This window comes from Gastrolobium bilobum, unplaced genomic scaffold (assembly GCF_033153095.1).
Source record: "Gastrolobium bilobum isolate Gb01-03AN ecotype WA unplaced genomic scaffold, APGP_CSIRO_Gbil_v1 utg7173, whole genome shotgun sequence".
In the NCBI taxonomy this organism is placed as follows: domain Eukaryota; kingdom Viridiplantae; phylum Streptophyta; class Magnoliopsida; order Fabales; family Fabaceae; genus Gastrolobium; species Gastrolobium bilobum.
Genome location: NW_026897318.1, coordinates 104084 through 125409, shown reverse-complemented (window position 1 = coordinate 125409; position 21326 = coordinate 104084). Strand labels below are relative to the sequence as shown.

Sequence of the window (21326 nt, the reverse complement as noted above, 5' to 3'; positions counted from 1 at the left end):
TGTTGTAGTTCCGTGACTAGAGCCACACTTTTATTATATATGTTATGAGGTATTTCAGATAGCTGTTTTATTGCAATTATATACAGGCGGTGTTTTATTAATTGATTAATAAGCAAGTTGGTAATGATAATGACATCATAATTGAAAAGAAAAAGATATTTCGCATTTTTAATTAAGCGCTGCTTAATACGATAGTATGATAACATTACCGGATATATACGGGGTGTTACACAGATCGGGTTTTTGAAGCAAGGAAGAGAGAGAAACTGATTTGGAATTGTGTCATTTGATTCACTTAAGGTTTTAAACACATGTCACCTTTTACCCGGTTGTTTTTCTATCGCGTATTTTTACTTAAAATGCCCCGGAACTAACTTAAAGCTACGAACATATTTTTTTATTTTTCTAAATTCATTTACCTTAGTTTTTATTTCCTAAGGAACAATACTCATAATTCACAGTGTGGTTTCTGCACCGTTTTTGACGAAATGCACTACGAACCACTAACTGTACTTTATTTATTTTTGAACTTAAGACTTATACACTTGTCATTTTCTTGGGCGTATATTGACTTGCTTGGCATATATTGGACTTTCTTATTCTTATTTCATCAATTATTTGTTTCTGAACTCTACCGGTTGCTTAAACAGCAGTACTAAATACCCGGTAAAAACACTATTCACGAGATTTTCACGGAAAGTGCCAGACTATACAATTTTTTGTTCTGAACTCATATATGGAGTCAGAATTGTCAAATTATGTCTCTAAAATCATTTTTCTTATTTAAGCTCTACCGGTTAATTCACAAGACTGCTAATTCTTCGACAGAATGCACTGTTCATAACCTAGTCATGATTACAGTCCAAATACTCGAAATCGCTCACTAAATCTAATTATGGCATTTAAATCCTTAAATTAAATCTCTAACTAAGATTTACCAGTTAGGGTCATTATATTCACCGCTCATTTTAAGGATTTTGCCCACAAAATCAAATATCAAATAAAACATATACCTGACGTCAAACTCAGGGTACTGCTGGAGAATTTCATTCTCCCGCTCCCAAGTAGCATCCTCAGGAGTCAATCCTTCCCATTTCACCTTGATCATGGGGATAGTCCTGTTTCTCAACACTTTTTCATCACGAGCTAGAACCTTCAACGGTCCTACAACAAATTTCAAGTCTTTCCTTACTTCAATACCGTCCCGCTGAACTATGTGGGACGCATCCAACACGTATTTTCGAAGTTGGCTGATGTGAAAAACACTATGCAGATTTGACAGATGTGGAGGTAATGAAAGCTGGTATGCCACAGGTCCGACCCTCTTTATAATCTGGTAGGGCCCAATGAACCTAGGACTCAACTTCCTCACTCCTAGAGCGCGGTAGTCGGAGACAAACAGATAAATACATGATCCCCTTCTGTAAATTCAAGGGGTCGATGCTTTGCATCATAATAACGCTTTTGGCGACTCTATGCTTTCTTCAATCGATCCTTAATCATCATAATTTGATCGGTAGTCTCTTGGACCATATCAGGCCCAAATAACTGCCTCTCACCAATTTCTGACCAACAAGTAGGCGCCCTGCACCTACGGCCATACAAAGCTTCATAGGTAGCCATGCCTAAACTGGCATGATAACTATTATTGTAGGAAAATTCCACCAGAGGAAGATATTTATCCCATGAATTTCCCTGCTCTAAGGCACAAGCCCTCAACATGTCCTTCAGAGTCTGAATGGTCCTCTCAGTCTGACCATCGGTCTGGGGATGATAAGCCGTACTCAGCCTCAGCTGTGTACCGAATGCCTGTTGCACTGCATCCCAAAGTCGAGAAGTAAATTTAGGGTCCCGATCACTAATGATACTTTCAGGAACCCCATGCAGTTTCACAATCTCCCTTACATATAACCGAGCCAGCTGCTCTGTAGAGAAACTCGTTTTGACTGGTATGAAATGTGAAAACTTTGTCAATCTGTCAACAACTACCCAGATAGAATCAAAACCAGCCTGAGTTCTCAGTAATGCCACCACAAAATCCATAGAAATACTGACCCATTTCCATTCTGGAATATCCAAGGGCTGCAATAATCCAGAAGGTCTCTGGTGCTCAATCTTAACTTTCTGACATGTCAAACACTTACTCACAAACATAGAAATATCTTTCTTCATTCCCGACCACCAGAAGTTTCGTTTCAAGTCTTGGTACATCTTGGTAGCACCAGGATGGATAGTGTACTTACCCATATGGCCCTCAGCCAATACCTCATCTACCATTTGACCCTTCGGAACAATGATCTGATCTTTGTAAAACTTAAGACCAAACCTATCCGTGGACACAAAGTCCTGTTCTTTCATAGACTGAATCTCTTCATCAAGCAATTGAGCTTCTTTAATCCGCTCAACTAATGAGTTCAGGACTACCGTAGTAGTCAATAAATGCGGGCTATCCTCTGTATTCACAGGAATGCGGAGATCCCTGAATTTCTCAATCAAATTATACTCAGAAATCATCAAATTGGTCATACCAAGCGCCTTTCTGCTTAAAGCATCTGCTACTACATTGGCCTTACCGGGGTGATATTGCAATTCAAAATCATAATCCTTCAGGAATTCCACCCATCGGCGTTGCCTCATATTCAGCTCTTTATGATCAAACAGATATTTCAAACTTTTGTGGTCACTGTAGACAATGAAATCGGCCCCGTATAGAACGTGTCGCCAGATTTTCAATGCGAACACTACGGCTTCCAACTCAAGATCATGTGTCGGATAGTTCTCCTCATGCGGTTTTAACTGTCGAGAAGCATAAGCAACCACCTGACAAAACTGCATTAAAACATAGCCTATCCTAAACTTAGAAGCATCACAATACACCACAAATTTTGCTGGTAGGATCCGGCAATATCAATACCGGAGCTGTAGTCAACTTCCTTTTTAACTCTTGAAAGCTCACTTCACATTCTTGGGTCCACACAAATGGGTTCTCTTTACGGGTTAACCGTGTCAAAGGTATTACCACCCGTGGGAATCCCTCAATAAAACACCTATAATACCCAGCCAAACCAAGAAAACTCCTTATCTCTGTAATATTTTTAGGATGTTCCCATTCTAACACTGCTTCAATCTTACTCGGGTCCACTGCCACTCCTTCAGATGAGATGACATGGCCCAGAAATTGTATCTCAGAAAGCCAGAATTCACACTTTGACGGTTTAGCATACAACTGATGCTCTCTCAGAATCTGCAAAACAACCTTTAGATGCTCAGAATGCTCTTCTTTACTCTTTGAATATATCAATATGTCATCAATAAAGACAACCACAAACTGATCCAGATAGGCTTTAAAGATCTGATTCATATAACTCATGAAAATGGCTGGTGCATTTGTAAGCCCAAAAGGAATAACCAGATACTCATAGTGCCCACATCGGGACCTGAAAGCTGTCTTCGGAACATCATCCGGCTTTACCCGGATCTGATGATACCCGGACCGGAGATCAATCTTAGAAAATACAGTCGCACCCCGCAACTGATCCAACAAATCATCTATACGCGGCAAAGGATACTTATTCTTAACAGTAACCTTATTCAGCTGCCGGTAGTCTGTACATAATCTCATAGACTCATCCTTCTTCTTAACAAAGATCACTGGTTCTCCCCACGGAGACACACTCGGTCTGATAAAAATTTTACTGGACAAGTCTTCAATCTGCTTCTTCAATTCAGATAATTCCAGAGGTGACATCCGGTATGGGGCAAGAGAGATAGGCCCCACGCCAGGTAACAAGTCAATTGCAAATTCAATTTCCCTCTCTGGAGGAAAGTGCGGAATTTCGTCCAGAAAGACATCCTCAAACTCGGAGACAATCGGAATACTAGAAATTGGCTCCTTGTTGACGCCAACCAGACCTCCCAATAAAACAAACCCGGAATCTCCCTCCTTCAAGGCCTTTACCACCCGAAGTACAGACAAATAAGGAGACTCCCTCTCTTCATCATGAGATGAGACAGAAATGGTTTTACTGCAGCAGTCAATCTTCACACAGTACTTGGACAACCAATCCATCCCCAGAATTAAATTCACAGAAGCAAGATGTAATACAATAAAATTGGCAGAATATTCCCTACCATCGTACTTGAATTTCACATTTTCACAAACATAGTCTTCACTAAAAACACTTCCCACAGCCGTAACAATACGCATAGGAGTTTTCATTTTTATCACATGCAGACCAAATGCTTCAGCTACATAATCAGCAATAAAAGAATGCGTGGCACCAGAATCAAACAAAACACTAAGCATTTCATCACGAATAGAAATCATACCTCGCACCAAACTAGCTGACCTCTCAGCCTCTTGCTGAGTCACTGCATATACTCGGGCAACTGGAGGTGGGAGAGGTAGAGATGGTTCCTCAACCACAATAGGAGCCGAAGTAGCCTGAATAGTAGAAACATGTCCCCCATTAAAGGGACAGTCCCTAATAAAATACCCAGGTTGGCCACACTTATAACACAGTCTTTGTTCTCTCCTGCAAACCCCAGAATGGGCTTTTCCACATATAGAGCATTGAGGAGCAGATTTAAAATTTCCAGGATTAGAATTTCCCGCCTTTTTGAACTTACCATCAGACTGTCTAACCTGCAACCCTTTTCTTTTAGAATTCCCAGAAGTGTTTTTAGGACCAGAATTAGGAGCAGATTGGTCCTTATGCTTCCTTCTATAGTACTCTTGAATGTTTTTACACTTTTTGACGAGTGCAGCAAAAGTATCAAAAGTGTGTCCTGCAAGTTTTTCAGAAATGTTATCATGTAGTCCCCTATGAAATTTAAACACCAGATCATCCTCAGTAGGTGGAGCTCTCTGGAAATGAGAATATTTGGCCAGCTTATTAAAATTATTCAGATATTCATCAATAGACATCTGGCCCTGCTTTAGTTCTTCAAATTCACCCTTCTTCCTTATCTGAGCTTCAGCCGGAAAGTATTTCAGCAAGAATTGCCTTTCAAATAAAGGCCAGGTAATAGCATGACCCTGACATTCCAAGGGCTGACGGGTATTTCTCCACCAATCGGCTGCATCATTCTGCAACATATAAGAAGCATACAACAATTTCTGCTGATCATCACGCTCCATGACAGTAAAAATGCGATCTAATTCTTCTAACCACTGAATTGCAGCAATAGGATCAATGCCTCCTTTATAATTTGGTGGTGCATATTTTCGGAAGGCATTAAGCATTCTTTCTCTTTGCTCTCTATTAGTGGCTAGCTGTGCCACACCACCCCTGTGACTAGATTCTTCATTCATATCATTATTTCTTTCACCCTCCACAACAATGGGATTATGAGGAGGAGGAATAGGTTGTTGTGGTTGTGGCTCAGGCTGTGGTTGTGGCTGTTGCAAAGGCTGTGGCTGTGGACCTTGCCCACCAGCCCTCACCTCAACCAAGAGTAATCTCATCATTTCAATATTCGCCATTCTGCTTGCTGCCATAATTTCTTGATTGGCCAACCTATTAGCCTCTAACAGGTCTTGATTTGCTTTCATCATCACTTCCAGCTCTCGCTGCCTAGCTGCAGCCATATTTGGTTGCATCTCAGTTAAGGCCGTTATCATTGGATCTGTTTGTGAAGTATTTCCTCGCTGATTTATTCGGGGTCTAGCCAAATCTGCTAACATTGGATCGGTCGGGTCAATAGGAGGATCATAAGTCCTTCTTGGGCGAACCATAATTCTGCATATTTCACACAAAGGAATGAGTTAGCTATGCTCACACTCGGTGATCAGACATGCATATCATAGTACTCCAAGAAACTCAAGAATATATCAACCCGAACAGTTCATGCAATATTTCACAGGCTCTCCTAGAGAAACTGCTCTGATACCATAAATGTAACAGCCCCAGCAGGATATTGTCTGCTTTGCCCCGCGCACAAGCACCGTCGAGCTCACGGTTTTACGTTTTGGTTTACCCCCAAAAGGCCTCCTACAAGGAAAGGTATCCACACTCTTATTTAAGGCATGCTTCGTTCCCCTCTCCAACCGATGTGGGACATTACAACAGTCAATGGATTTGGTCAACCGACTAATAGAAAGTAAGTTAAAAGGAGAATCGGGAACATATAGAACATGATCCAGAGATAAATTAGGTAAAAGAAGAACCGTGTCAATCCCCCTTGATTGAACCAGAGACCCATTGGCCATAGTAATAGTGGGAAAAGAACCAGTAGTACAAATGGAAGTGAATAAGGACTTATTACCAGAAATGTGATCAGAAGCCCCAGAATCTAGAGTCCAAGGGCCAATAGAGTGCAACTGAGATATGCCAACAAAAGAATTACCAGAATTACCAGTGGGAGCAATGGATGCAGTAGGACCTGTTGCTTGCTTCTCAGACCACCAAGTCACAAAAGCTTTTGCCTGACTCCAAATAGCTTCACAGGTAACAGTAGGTCGAAAAGTCTGCTTGATAGACGGATGAAGAGTAGCTTTAATGAGACTACACAACTGAGCATCAATCATCTTCCATCGTGTGCGCTCATTTTTCGCCACAGATTTAGCCTTAGTGGTGAGATGGGATGTATAATTTTGCCCATCCAACCAGAGTCGCAGATCGGAAGACCAAGTATCATAATTGGACCCATCCAATTTATCCACACTAAACAGAGCAAGGATATAATTTGAGAAAATAGTAGACTCCGACTTTTGTCCCGCCGGAGTCCCAGAAATAGAAACATTGGAGACAGAAGTGTCCATAATCAAAGGAAAAAAGCAGAAAGAACAGGTCAAAAACTAACTGGTAGAAGAGGGATCTGTGCGTCAACACAAAAAGAGGTCCAAACACCAAAACAAGACCAGATCCAGAACCTACGCAAGGAGACGAGAAGATCGCAACCAGCCGTGGCCGGAGAGGGGCCTCCACGCGCCGCCGGAGTGAAGGAGAGTGGCCGAGCTGTCACGCGCGCGTGAGGGCGCGTGTGACCTTGAAATTGGACGAGACCGGTGGCGTTGGAACCGCGCGGCGGAGACGATCACAGCGGTATATGGATCGCCGGAAAATGTGACCGGACGGTGGTTCTGGACGAGACAGAAGTTGTATGCGGAGAGAGAAACGTCCGAAAAGTGACAAGGAGACAGCTCCGAAAAAAAAAATTAACCGACTATGAATAATGGATTCACCGGAAAAAAAAAATTCAAAGTTCCTTAGGCTCTTGATACCATGTTAAATAACAAGAGAAAATAGAGGAACATTTGAAAAATTTCTGTGTGTATTGACTGATGAAGGCTGTACAATATATAAACAGACTAATGGGCTAAGCTCAAACCTAATGTAATCTGACCTAATACAAAATAAGGAAACCCTAATTACAATATATTTCTAGCAACTTAATTTTTTTTTAATTCGAAATTTATTTTTTATATATATTTTGTGTAGAATAATAATGATTTATATTACACATTTGCCTACGATTTATAAAACAGAATGGATTAGATAAAGAACCAATGAAAAGCTACTCATTTGACGTACACTCACGCACGCGCACGCGCACGCACACAAATTATACTTTTCATCTAAAGTAAAAAAATAGTTTTACTTAATTTTTTTAAATAATTTTTTATATAAAAAATTTTTAATTTTATGCTTTAAAGTGCCTTTTAATATAACGTCCAAATAAAATATATTGAATTTTTTTTTTTTTGAGAAAAAATCCTTTTAAAAGCAACACCTAATTTTCTTTTTAATTTGGATTTTATTTTATTTTTTATTTTACATTTTGTGTATACATATATATAACATGTATAATAATAATATGCATACTTTTTATTAGTTTTTTATTAATTTAAAAAAAAAATTGTTTTTTATTTTTTTGTTCTTTCTAGTTTCTGATTTCCTAAAATACAACTTGTCGCCTGAACAAGAAATACAATGGAATTTTAAGTTCTTGCACAAGTCCTTGGTGATATCATGTTTTGCATCTCAATGCAAAAAACCATGCAAATTGAGTCCACTATGTTCCCAATAATATATTTTCCTATGCTTTAAGCCATGGTGGAAAATATTTTCAATATTGCGTGGTATTTGAAAACATCACCGATTAAATTATCTACCTTTGTTTTTATTATCAATGTTACATCAATTTCATTTGTTTATAATTTGAATAAAGGATTAAATGATCTACCTTTGTTTTTATTATCAATGTTACGTCACTTTAATTTGTTTATAATTTGAATAAAGGATTTGTACTGTAGTAATACATGTTGGGTGCATGCACACATAATCTAATGGTACATTGGCATTGGAGTCTACACTTATGTGCGGAATACTATAATCCAATGGTACATTACACATCGATATTGCCGAAAAAAATCTAAATATTTAACCAATACTTGTCTTCGAATACAAAATGGGACAGTGAATACATGGGTCACACTTAATCCCCAAAGGAAAGGAATATATGTATTAGTACAAATTCTCAAGTTTCAACATCACCAAAAGAAAAAAGATGGCGATCTAACATGCGTCAGCTTCTACATCGAGTATAATAGATCACTATTGGTGCTTGGCACGAGGCAAGAGAGCGAGAAGAATTTTTTTTCTTGGACCCTGCAACTTAAACAGCCTTCATAAGAAGAAAGATAAAAGACCACATACGCAAATCGATATAAGAATTTTAATTGCTTATGAAGTTGCTCCCATGGCAGCCTGTAGCAAGCTATTATGGAGTAATATAAGCACATAAAAAAGCAAAAACAGCAACAAGAACAACAAATAACGTTAAGCAGAATACTCTGACCAACAACTTTCATATGGTTCAGAATGCAAAATTTGCCAGACATCTTTTAGCCTTGACTGAACTGAATTTCATATTATATGCATTTTTGCTAGACTTCCTCAAACTATGTAAGATGTAAAAAGTATTTCCACCGGCTAAAAGTGTAGGCCAGTACAGAGGAAAATCCATGTCTTCCAGCAAAATGGTAATAAAGGTAGTAAGATATTAGGTAAGTCGATTAGGAGAAATGATTGATTACAAAATTAGAAAACAAATTAATTGTTATAGTTGAAATGGAATTTAGAAGAGGGAGATGGACGGTACTCAAAAAGGTTCCTATTTTTTATGGGTTGCGTGGCATGTAAGATATTTTTCCTATGTTTTACATGGTCAACAGTCAAATACATATACACCCAGATAATAAAAATGCTACAAGAAGTGAAACAGAGATATGAGGAAAACGAGTGGTACTGGACAAAGGCAACTATTACTAACGAAACAAGCATGCAAAGTCAAAGTTAGCACCAAGAAGTCCTCCAACACAATTCCAGTAACTGAACTCATCCTAAATTATCTCTTTGATACACATAGCAGCAATACATTAATCCATATATATGGTGTGAGATTTAATTTAAATTCCAAACTCAATTGAACAACAACTGAACATATGCCATAAATGAAAAGAAAGACAATTACCATTGGAATTCCAAGCTCTTTGAGGTCATTTTCTCTCATCTGCTTCAATGATGTCATATCCACCTGCATGAAAATATCAGCGTACAAGATAAATGCCAAACTACAGAGAACCTAATCCAAAGATGGGGCACATAAAATGCCTCAAAAGATTCAAAACCATACCATATTTTTTAATTATGTAATTAATACTTGCCCCAGTAAAATAATGTAATAAGACTATAAGAGATGATAACTTCAGCAATCAACACCACACAAACAATCGAGGGTCTGTATATAGTAAGTTTAGTGCTACTATAGAACTTTACGACAGTCAAATGGTGCAAAAAATTTATGAATCATTGTAGGAGACATGCTTTGAGCCATAAGCAAGCCAGGGTGATTCAAAGAATAAGTGAAATTTGGTGCAACTTCCCCACAAACCATTATTTAATAGGTAATTTTTCATGAGTTAAAAATCCTCCTCAGAAAGGGTTGAATGCTAATCTAAGGAAGAACCGAAGAAGAGGATAAATACTAAATAGGTTTAAAAGTGGTTATAAATTGCAAGCATGATTGTTTAAGTAATGTTTCTAGAGTTAAAAAAATTTGTCCTGTTATATCTCATTCCTAATTTATAAGCCTTTTATTATTTATTTTTTTCTAAGAAAAAAGAGTCTGATATGGTTAAGCCAAGTAAAAAGTTGGGAGGACTTATGAAAGAAAGAGATGTAGAGGATCATTGCTCTCAACTGCAAACGCTGACTCAGTAGAGGTTAGTTAGGAGTGAATCTTTTGGTTAGAGTCACACCCAGTGCATTAGACCTGCTGGTATCAAATAGCAAGAGGGGTATCATTTTGGAGACATCTGGAATCTTGGATGGAACCTTGGCTTGGGAGAGAGTAGAGCCTCTCCAATTGCTCTACATTACCATTTCCATTTTTGTCTCAGTTTTTGTTCAATTTGACATTACGTGCGTCAGATTCTTCCAATTCTCTGTACTGTGCAATTAATTCCAATATCGACCTCAGTTTTTCATTCAAATTCCTCATTTGTGTTCTGTAACCTGTTGTTATTGGCTGGTTCCTATCAGAGTCTAAACCCAAAGAATAAAACAAAATTCATGATGCTTAAAGCTACATAGTAGGCTGAATCAGAAACTAACACGGAACCAATTTGTAGAACCAGAGCATTCAGTCATGTCATCAGTATATTAAAGGTGGAAATATTGTAAAAGTCAGTAAATTTTAGAAACATTTCCCAAAACTTAGAAACAGGTCAAAGAGAGCGTATATAGTAGAACTCATTGATTCATAGGCACAAAAATCAAAAACTATCCGACGCAAAAAAGAAAAGAACCAAATCAAGAGATTAAAAACTGCTTAAAATAAACTTCTCTCGCATGGAGGATCAAACAGTCAAAGGATCCCTTGATTAATAAATAGTTTTCTCCAACCACGTTCAATGTAAAACAGTTTTGCAACCAATCACAGAAAATTTAGATATTTCTTAAACAAAATATGACTCAAATCCTCAATTAAATTTGAAAATAAAGATGCCAGGATAATTCATCATTTACATAAGTAAATGAATTACATACTTCCTCAGCCTTGAAGAGAACAGCATATTTTTTGAGTCCCAGTCCATCTAACAGGCCATCAACGGTTTGGTTGGAATGTTGTTCATCACCCTACATGATAACCAGCAACAGAACTTGTCACGACAAACAATATAGTTAATTTGATCAGATAACTTAACCGAGGGGAAAATGCATCTGCTTCTACTTAACACTGCAAGCATCAAAGATCGGATCATATAGATTGACAATAACTATGAACGCAATTCACACAAACTTCTGCCTGTTCAGAATTTTGATGCCCAGAGACCACATATTCATTCATCAGTAATTTTGTTTGAAGTTCGAACTGTTTAATCGGAAAGCTAGTGAGAAAACACACAAATCAAGTATATCAATATAGCCATAAACATTTGAAAGGACTATTGCATTTCTGGTTCCATGCATAGATCATTTATATGTATTCCTTTCTTATTGATCGAAGGAAATTTAGCATGTATTTTTTGACTGTATAGAAGTGTGAGAATAATAAGGAGACCTGGAAGGACATTTTGCTCTTCAATTCTGAACTATTGTGAACATAAGATAACTAGGTTTTGACAACAAACCAAAAGCCTTTTCCCACTAAGTTGAGTCAGGTACATGGATTAAACAACATCATTGTGTTTTGTCATAGACCAAGTCTTCAGAAGGGCCATTTAGATCTAAGTACTTTTAATAGTTTCACCATGAGTTTTCTTGGTCTCCATCTATCTCTAACTATTGGGCTATCTTCCATTTGGTCAACTCTCTTCATTGGACTTCTATTGGTCTTCTACTCTCACAACCAAACCACCTTATAGGCAAGATTCTACCATCTTTTCCTCAACAGGTACTACCCCTAATTTCTCTAATGCATTCATTCTTGATTTTGTAAGTTCACTCATCCATTGCAACATCCTCATATCTGCAACCCTTAGCTTATGCTCTTGTAGGCTCTTTACCACCCAACATTTAATACCGAGCATTGCGAGTCTTATGGCTGTGCAGTAAAATCTTCCTTTGAGAGCCACCTTTCTATCACAAGTACCATGTAAAGCATTTCTCCATTTCATCCACCTAATTCGAATGATATGGTTTACATTCCCCTCCATTTCTCCGTCACTTTGTATGATAGATCTAAGATACCTAAACCGAGTGACTAGGGGTATGATTCAATATCCAACTTTCACCTCTAAACTACAGATAGCAAGCATCCTGTTTAACATACATTTTATATACTCTGCTTTACTTCCACTTAATCGAAAACCACATGCCTCCAAAACTTTTTTCCACAACTCTAGTTTACCATTTATTCCCTTTCAGGCTTATACCTTTAGGATTATGTTAGAAATAATATTATTTTATTATTATTAGAATAGTCTAGATTGTGGGCTTGGCCCATTAGGTCATCCCATTAGGTCTTTTTAGTCTCTATAAATAGAGAGCCTCCTTGTACAGACTTACACACTTGAATATACAATATATTTCAGATTCAATTTGGTATCAGAGCTCTCGATCTGAGGGCTCTGCTTCCGCATATATATTTTTTTCCTTTCGTTGTACTGCCGTGCATCATACCGGCAAACCTTTTTACCGCCGTGCATCATACCGGCAACCTTTTTCAACCCTCCGAACATTGTTAGACCCTTTTTCGATCTCAGATCGTCATCCTCCTTCATTATTTGACCAGAAAACACTGTTCACATCGCAAGAAACACTGTTCCGTCACTGTTCATCACTGTTCCGGCCACCTTTCCGGCGAGAAACCACGCGATCAGGATCCCCTCACGCCGGCGACCATTTCTGTCCAAGACCCGTCCCAAACGGCCGCCGCACGCGCCTCCACGCGCCACCACAGCTGTCTGCGCGTGGGCCTCACGCGCCACCTCTCTCCGGCGCGTGTGCACTGTTCCGGCCACCTTTTCCGACCAAACCAAGGCAGACAGGCTCGCCTCTGCCTCCTCCTTCCAGATCCAGTGACCGATCGTTGTGGGTCTCTTCCGTTCGAGGGTTTCTAGTGCAAAAGTCGCTACTTTGTTCCTTTTTCGCGTAATTTTTACAGTTTTTTGGTTGTCTGATCGCTGTTCCTGATGGAAGGAACCAGTAAACATTCTTCCGGCATCATTTCAAGTGCTATTCCATCTATCACAACTCTGAAATTGACCGGATCTGCCACTTACAAGACCTGGTCTACCTCCGTTAAGATCTGGTTTACCGGTCAAGGCCATGACAAACATCTCACCACTAAGAAGACTGATATTTCCCAAGATCAGATGACTGAATGGGAGAAAGTTGATGCTCAGCTCCTCAGTATTCTTTGGCAATCCATTGATTCATCTCTTCTCAATATTTTCATTCCTTTTGAGACCTGCTATGATGTGTGGACGGAAGCCAAAAACCTCTACACCAATGATATTCAACAACTTTATTCTGTTGTCTCCCAGATGATGGATTTGCGCAAATCACCCGAAGCTCGTATGGAAGTTTATGTTGGTAAGATTCGTTCTTTGATGCAGGAATTTTTGGCTATGTTACCTCATGCTGCGGATGCTACAGTGTACAGGACGCAAGTGGAGCGTCTCTTTACGGTTGTGACTCTCTCTGGTCTCCCTGACGGATTAGAAAGTGTTCGTGAGAACATTCTAACCAGTACTGCGATTCCCAGCATATCCCAGACCTTTCAGCGCCTTCTGAATCTTCAAGATAAGGTGGCTCCCGCACACGTCACAGCTACTGACTCTACTGCTCTCTTGTCTGATTCTGCTGCTTTAGTCTCTCGTGGTAATTGGAACAATGGTGGACGCGGTCGTGGTCGTGGCCGCGGACAAGGCGGTCGCGGGCCCATGACTTCATATGGCCCAGGCGGGCGCGGACAGACGATGTCGTATGGACAGGGTGGCCGAGGACAAAGGCCTCGGTGTAATTATTGCCAATATCTGGGCCACATTGAAGAACGTTGTTATAGAAAGTACCCTCACTTGAAGCCACCACATATGAACTTTGCTCAAACAGATGTTGTGCCGCCCTCTACCGGATCAGTGACTATTTCCGCTGCAGACTATAAGGCCCTTCTCCAGAAGAGTTCTTCTCAGCCACCTGCTCCAGATACTGGTAATCATGTTGCTTGTTTTTCTCAATCGTCTCTTGGACCCTGGATAATAGACTCAGGTGCTACTGATCATCTTTGTGGTAATAAGGATCTTTTTACTTCCCTTACCTTTTCTAATAATCTTCCCTCTGTTACTCTTGCTGATGGCACCAAGGCTCCTGCTCGTGGCATTGGGCAAGCCAAACCAACTCCCTTATTGACTTTAACCTCTGTTTATTACATCCCTGGCATTCCTTTTAATTTAATTTCTGTTAGTCAATTGACCCATTCTCTTTCTTGCTCTATCAACTTTTCTAAACAGTCTTTTTCTATGCAGGATCCGAGTACGGGGAAGACGATTGGAGCGGGCGGTGAGTCACGAGGTCTCTACTATCTGCATGCACCCTCTGCTCCAGTTGCATGCTCTCTCACAGAGTCTCCTGAGCTTCTCCATAGCCGTCTGGGTCATCCAAGTCTCTCGAAGCTTCAGCATATGGTTCCTTTTTTGTCAGATCTTAAGTCTTTGAATTGTCAGTCTTGTCAGCAGGGAAAGCATACTCATTCTTCCTTTGCTAGTAGAGTCAATAAAAGAGCTGCTGCTCCCTTTTCTATTGTTCATTCTGATATTTGGGGTCCGAGTCGGACTATGTCAGTTTTGGGTTTTCAGTATTTTGTAACCTTTATTGATGATTTCTCCCGTTGCACTTGGGTTTATTTAATGAAAAATCGTTCTGAGTTATTTTCAATTTATCAAAAGTTTTGTGCAGAAATAAAAACTCAATTTGGTGCTTCTATTCAAATCTTGCGCAGTGATAATGCAAAAGAGTATGTGTCTCTTGAATTTTCTAAATTTTTGGATACACATGGGACGATACACCAGACTACTTGTCCCCACACTCCACAACAAAATGGAGTCGCTGAACGTAAAAATAGACATCTAGTTGAAACTGCACGTACTCTTCTCATTCATATGAACGTCCCACTTCGTTTTTGGGCAGATGCTATTATCACCTCATGTTTCCTTATCAACCGCATGCCCTCTTCTGTGCTAAATAATGATGTTCCCCACAGTATTTTGTTTTCCGGAGCACCTTCTTATCCTCTGCCTTTACATATTTTTGGTTGTACTTGTTTTGTTCATGATCTTACTCCAGGTAAAGACAAGTTGACATCCAAGGCCTTCAAATGTATTTTCCTTGGGTATACCCGTTTTCAAAAAGGGTATCGTTGCTATTCACCTGATCTCAAGCGTTATATCGTTTCTGCTGATGTCACTTTCCTTGATCAGCAGCCTTTTCACTCTACTCCGTCTCCAGTGTCACAAGTTGATCAGGTCCTTCCTGTTCCTTTTCTTGACTTGTCTTTACCAGCTGCAGGTGCCCCTATTCCAGAGGAGCAACCAATTACCTCCATACCTGCAGATCGTCCTCTCCTCACATACCAGCGTCGTCAGCCTGCACCTCCTCCGACTTTGCCTCTTGATGACTCATCGCCTTTTCCCGTCGGCTCTTCTCCTCCGGATCCTCCATCAGAGACTCCTCCCATTGCCCTTCGGAAAGGTATTCGATCCACTCGAAATCCTCATCCCCTTTATTCTTTCTTGAGTTATGACAGACTTTCTTCACAACATTTTACTTTTGTTTCTAGTCTCTCTTCTGTTTCCATCCCTAAAACCACAGGTGAAGCACTATCTCATCCAGGGTGGCGCCAGGCGATGCTTGATGAAATGCAGGCACTTCACTCTAATGGCACTTGGGATCTTGTTCGTGCTCCTCCCGGGAAGTCTGTTGTTGGTTGTCGATGGGTGTTCACAGTTAAAGTTGGTCCTGATGGCACTGTTGATCGCCTTAAAGCTCGCTTAGTGGCCAAGGGATACACACAGATCTTTGGTCTTGATTATGGGGATACCTTTTCTCCTGTTGCTAAGATGGCTTCTGTTCGCCTGTTTCTTGCCCTTGCCGCCATTCATCACTGGCCTCTTCTCCAACTTGATATTAAGAATGCTTTTCTACATGGTGACTTGCAGGAAGAAGTTTATATGGAGCAACCACCAGGTTTTGTTGCTCAGGGGGAGAATTCTGGAATGATATGTAAACTTCGGAAATCTTTATATGGCCTGAAGCAATCTCCTCGGGCCTGGTTTAGCCGCTTTAGTTCAGTTGTTGAATCCTTTGGCTTAATCAGAAGCAAAGCCGATCATTCTGTCTTTTACCGGCATAGCTCTTCTGGCCAGTGCGTTTATCTCCTGGTCTATGTTGATGACATTATCATTACAGGAAGTGATCAGATCGGGATTGATCAGTTGAAAGAGCATTTATTCAATCAATTTCAAACCAAAGATCTTGGCAGACTTCGATATTTCTTGGGGATCGAAGTTGCACAGTCTAGGCGGGGCATTTCCATCTGTCAGAGGAAGTATGCACTGGATATCCTAGATGAGACTGGAATGTTAGGCTGTAAACCCATTGATACACCTATGGACCCCAATGTTAAGTTATTACCAGGACAGGGGGAGCCACTGCCAGATCCTAGTCGCTACCGCCGACTAGTTGGAAAATTGAATTATCTTACTGTGACAAGGCCAGATATCTCCTTCGCAGTGAGTGTTGCAAGTCAATTTCTTGATTCTCCCTGTGACTCCCATTGGGATGCAGTTATTAGAATTCTCCGATATATTAAAAAGGCGCCAGGAAGAGGTTTATTATATACAAATAAAGGGAGTTCAGAGATCTCTAGTTATTCAGATGCTGACTGGGCAGGTTCTCCTTCAGATAGACGATCCACCTCAGGGTATTGTGTTCTTTTCGGAGGAAATTTTATCTCTTGGAAGAGTAAGAAGCAAACTGTGGTCGCCAGATCCAGTGCGGAGGCAGAATATCGGGCAATGGCAAATGCAACCTGTGAGCTCATCTAGCTGAGACAATTGCTGAAGGAACTCCATCTCTGTGAACAAAGGCCTATGAAGCTCATTTGTGACAACCAAGCCGCTTTGCATATATCCTCTAACCCAGTCTTTCATGAGAGGACCAAGCATATAGAAATTGACTGTCATTTTGTTAGAGAAAAGATCCAGTCAAGGGAGATCGAGACAGCATTTGTCAATTCCAATGATCAACTTGCGGATGTATTCACTAAAGCTCTTAGAGGTCCCCGAATAGATCATATTTGTAACAAGCTGGGAGCTTTTGATATATACGCACCAGCTTGAGGGGGAGTGTTAGAAATAATATTATTTTATTATTATTAGAGAATAGTCTAGATTGTGGGCTTGGCCCATTAGGTCATCCCATTAGGTCTTTTTATTCTCTATAAATAGAGAGCCTCCTTGTACAGACTTACACACTTGAATATGCAATATATTTCAGATTCAATTGATTATATGCATGAAAAAGTATGCATTGTAGCACTGGCTCTTGGATATGCTTAGTGAGTACATTCCAAACCAAGATAAAAAGATATGGTCACAAAGTTAACCCTTTAGTGCAATCCTATAATTAAAGGGAAATCCTAAGTGACCCCATCATGTGTTCATACACTAGATTTAACCCTATCTTACATATCTTTGATTACTCAAATATAAGCAATACGAACTCCTTTCTTCCCTAGAGCTTTCCACAAAAACTCTCTTGGCACCTATTGTGTATGCCTTTTCCATGTTAATGAAAACCATGTGTAGATCTTTATGCTTCCTCTTGAACCTCTCCATCAATCTTCATAAAAGGTACATTGCTTCCATGGTTGACCTGCCTAGCATAAAATCAAGTTGGTTCTAAACACGCCCCCCCCCCCCCCCCACCCACCCCACCCCACAAACCCACACACAAAGAATAACAAAAAAATGACACTAAAGACAAAATGCCCTTTCTATAGGAGCGTGCATAGGCATCATCATCATGAAAAGTTTCACTCTCGTGGAAAAAGAAAACAATGAAACCTCTAGAATAAGATTGAAGAAGTGGAGCGGAGTACAGTAACATAAAACTAAACAACATATGCAAATAAACTTGACTTAACCGCATGATGCTTTACTCCTAAATTTCAAAGATGTGGCTCATCGTCTAAAAACACCACAATGTCTACATAATGGATGCCAAAGCCATTCTCCAAAAATATACAAAACCTATTATCTTCCCCAACCCAGTCAGCATCTCACTCACAATTGTATTCAAAACCTGACCAACATTCTCACAATAGAACAATGCAACAGCATACAACCAATTTTTTGCTTTCCATCAATTCAATTTGAAGGGCACTGAATAACCATCACCAGATTTTTATTTATTTATTTACTTTTTGATGAACAACCACCATATTTTGTTCCTTAGAATCAAATTAACAGATTTAAGCATTACTTTCCACCTTTGTCCAGAAAACGAAAGAAACTTTGGAGGAGGAACCGGCTCTCAAATACAGCTGCACAATGAAATAACTTCTAAAATCAACTGATCAAAACCAACTAACCACTAGCAAATCCATAACTTTAGGCCATGAAACCATCCAGAGTGACTGCAAGTTCTGACACTGCTTTATTTACAACTTACTTTAAGCATACTATATCGAGGAAACTCAAATATGCAGAGAGATGCACATGTACCATAAACCACTCCCCATTAAATCCCAACTAACGAGGATGGGGTGAGGGCAATCACTATACCCTGCCTTACCTTCGCATATATGCAAAGAGATTGTTTCCCAAATTTGCACCCATGGCCTTTCAGTCACAAAGGAGTAGCTTTACCACCCTCCAGGCTCGCCCTCTTAAAGATGCACATGTACCATAGTGAATTATAAAATCTGGTTAACCACCCAGAATTTGTAAATTCCAAGACTCCTAAACAGTTCCCAACACAGAAGATCATGAATTAGTAATTGCATTGAATCACCCCAAAACGTTATTTGTCTTTATTACCATTGATATAGACTGGAATGTTTAAAGAATCTTTCTACACACAAAACCCTACTTTACAGGTGTTTCAGATCAGATGAACATCACATGTCAATAAGTTCTATACTCAAACAAGTTTAGCATATGAAACAGCCACAAAGGCATAACAGAAGCAATAGAGGCATCCGGTAGAAGGTCATGGGAGAAGTTTCTCCAAGTAATATAAAAAAACAAAGTTAGAGAACAAGGTGCAGTATGAGGCCAAAAGGTAAGTGAAATTCACCACATATGAAGCCCTTTGTGCAGCACTTCTTGGTGGAGGAATTTGGCCATGGTGAGATGCTACAGGCTTAGCAGTTACTGGAGACAATGTGGACACCCTGGAGCGTGCCATCAAAGATGAAGGTGCAGCACTTGGAGGCCTTGTAGTCTCAAGAACATCTCTAGTTACATATGGAACTGGCCTGACACCCTCATATGTCCTGTTTAATGGCCTTCTCTGCAGGTCTTCCCCATTTCTTCGGGGCGATATCCCCCTTGAAGTACTTGGAAACCCATCTGGTGATCTTTGCCTTATATGATTATGATCCAATGTCCAAGGAGAGGATGAGCATCTAATGGATTCCATGCACACTAAATTATCAGAACTTCTGGCCAAGGGTATTTGCCTCGACATCCTTGTTTGCCTTGCTTCAGGCATGTGCTGCTTTGGATTAACACTGGTCACTGGAGGTTTAGCCTTCGACAGTTTTTCACGGAGGTCCATGCACCTCTTAACACCATTGCTCTCAGCCCGTCTAGATGCACTTTTTTGCATGAGCTTTAATCGAAGATCATCTTTGCCAATTTTCCTGTCTAAGTAAATAAAGGGCAACATGATTAGAAATATAAAACCAATGAGAAACATAAATATGCAAGGGTAAATTCACTAATGAGGGAGCTTACTACCACCCAGCCCACTTGGCATTCTTATATCTCCTCGCTGTCTGCAGTAAATATAAACAATATCATCCACAAAAGCTAATTTTGATTAAACAAATACAGAACAACATGCAGCCTATCCCACTTCTAACACTGATCATTACAGATTTTACAACACATTATTTTCTTCAGGATTAAAACTGTCTACTTGCACATGATCCATGGTGAATTTTCAGAACAAACAGAAATTAAGCTAGGTAAATATCAAATATTTTATCATTAGCAGCTATTGTTAATTTGTTACTAAGAGAATAGCAAACATACCTTTTATTGCTGCGGAGTTCATTCCTATGCCCCAAAGAACTGTCCGCATTATTTCCAATTCTGTCTCTCATAGACCTCTTCATCCCAACCGAGGTAAGAGAAGTAGAGACGGAAGCGTCTGCTGCAGATATATTCCTCTTCACAACCTAAGCTCAAATGCATAATAGAAGCTCATTAAAATGAATCAAACTATCCAATTCATCATGTCTTGAAACAAAACCTTTATGTTTCCAAGCTCACAATGTGATCACTTATGAGGAATAAAACATAACAAAAGTGCATTTCCACAAAATTAGTGCACTTCCACTAATTTTTCGACGAAACAGTGTTCAAGAACAAGCATAGAATCAAAATTATCATCTATAGTTTGATCAAGTAAGTGCAAAAAAAAAAAATCAATTCAAAAAGAAAAAACAATTTAGTTAAAATCAAAGTAGCACAAAACACGTAAAGTAGTTCCTTCCTCTAATAGAAATCAAAAAACAAATTAAAATTTAAAAAAAAAAATCATAGAATACCTGACCACTACGCCCAAGAGTAATGGTAACTCGACCCATCGAATTATCGGACATAGCGATAACCTAAACCCTTAATTATCAAACCGAGCGAAATATTTTATGCTACTACGAATACGCCAACTCGTACGCGAGGCATAAACACAACCGTTGATTAACCCTGGCAATACCTTTTTGGGAACAGAAACGCGTGCGTTTCGAGATTCAACAGGGGAGAGAGAAAAAAGAGAGAGGAGGGGTTTGGGGTTGGGGTCGTGGTGGAGTTGAGTTGCGGTGTGCTTTGCGATGAAGCGAAACTGGTGGAGTTAGGAGGAGGAAGAGATGGTTGAAACTGGAGAGTGAAAAGAAATAGAACAGTGCAATCCGTCGCCGGTAAATGAGAACCACCGTCAGATCGGGGCGGAATATAATTGTCAAACACCGTAAGAGACTAGCGATCTGTGAGACTTTGTGTGCGTCGGCTTCGGATTTATTTTTATTTTTTTTCAAGTCTCAAGTTTTCTATAAAATTATTAATTTTTATCTTATTTACTTAAAAATAT

At 39.7% G+C, this 21326-nt stretch overlaps 1 protein-coding gene across 3 annotated transcripts; it reads right to left on the bottom strand.

Moving 5' to 3' along the window:
- Positions 1 to 8310: 8310 nt before the first annotated feature.
- LOC133305965 (uncharacterized) lies at positions 8311 to 21256 on the bottom strand. 3 transcript variants are annotated; one of them, XM_061506233.1, is made up of 7 exons: positions 20788 to 21256; positions 20270 to 20415; positions 19970 to 20010; positions 19308 to 19879; positions 11055 to 11144; positions 9478 to 9540; positions 8311 to 8612 (listed from the first exon to the last, which is right to left on the bottom strand). In XM_061506233.1, exons 1-7 carry the CDS (start codon positions 20839 to 20841, stop codon positions 8559 to 8561), a joined length of 1020 nt encoding a protein of 339 aa, XP_061362217.1. In that variant the 5' UTR covers positions 20842 to 21256; the 3' UTR covers positions 8311 to 8558. The 3 variants fall into 3 exon arrangements, with proteins under 3 accessions (XP_061362217.1, XP_061362218.1, XP_061362219.1); XM_061506234.1 differs by having other exon boundaries at positions 19973 to 20010; XM_061506235.1 differs by having other exon boundaries at positions 20955 to 21256.
- Between the last annotated feature and the right edge of the window lie 70 nt (positions 21257 to 21326).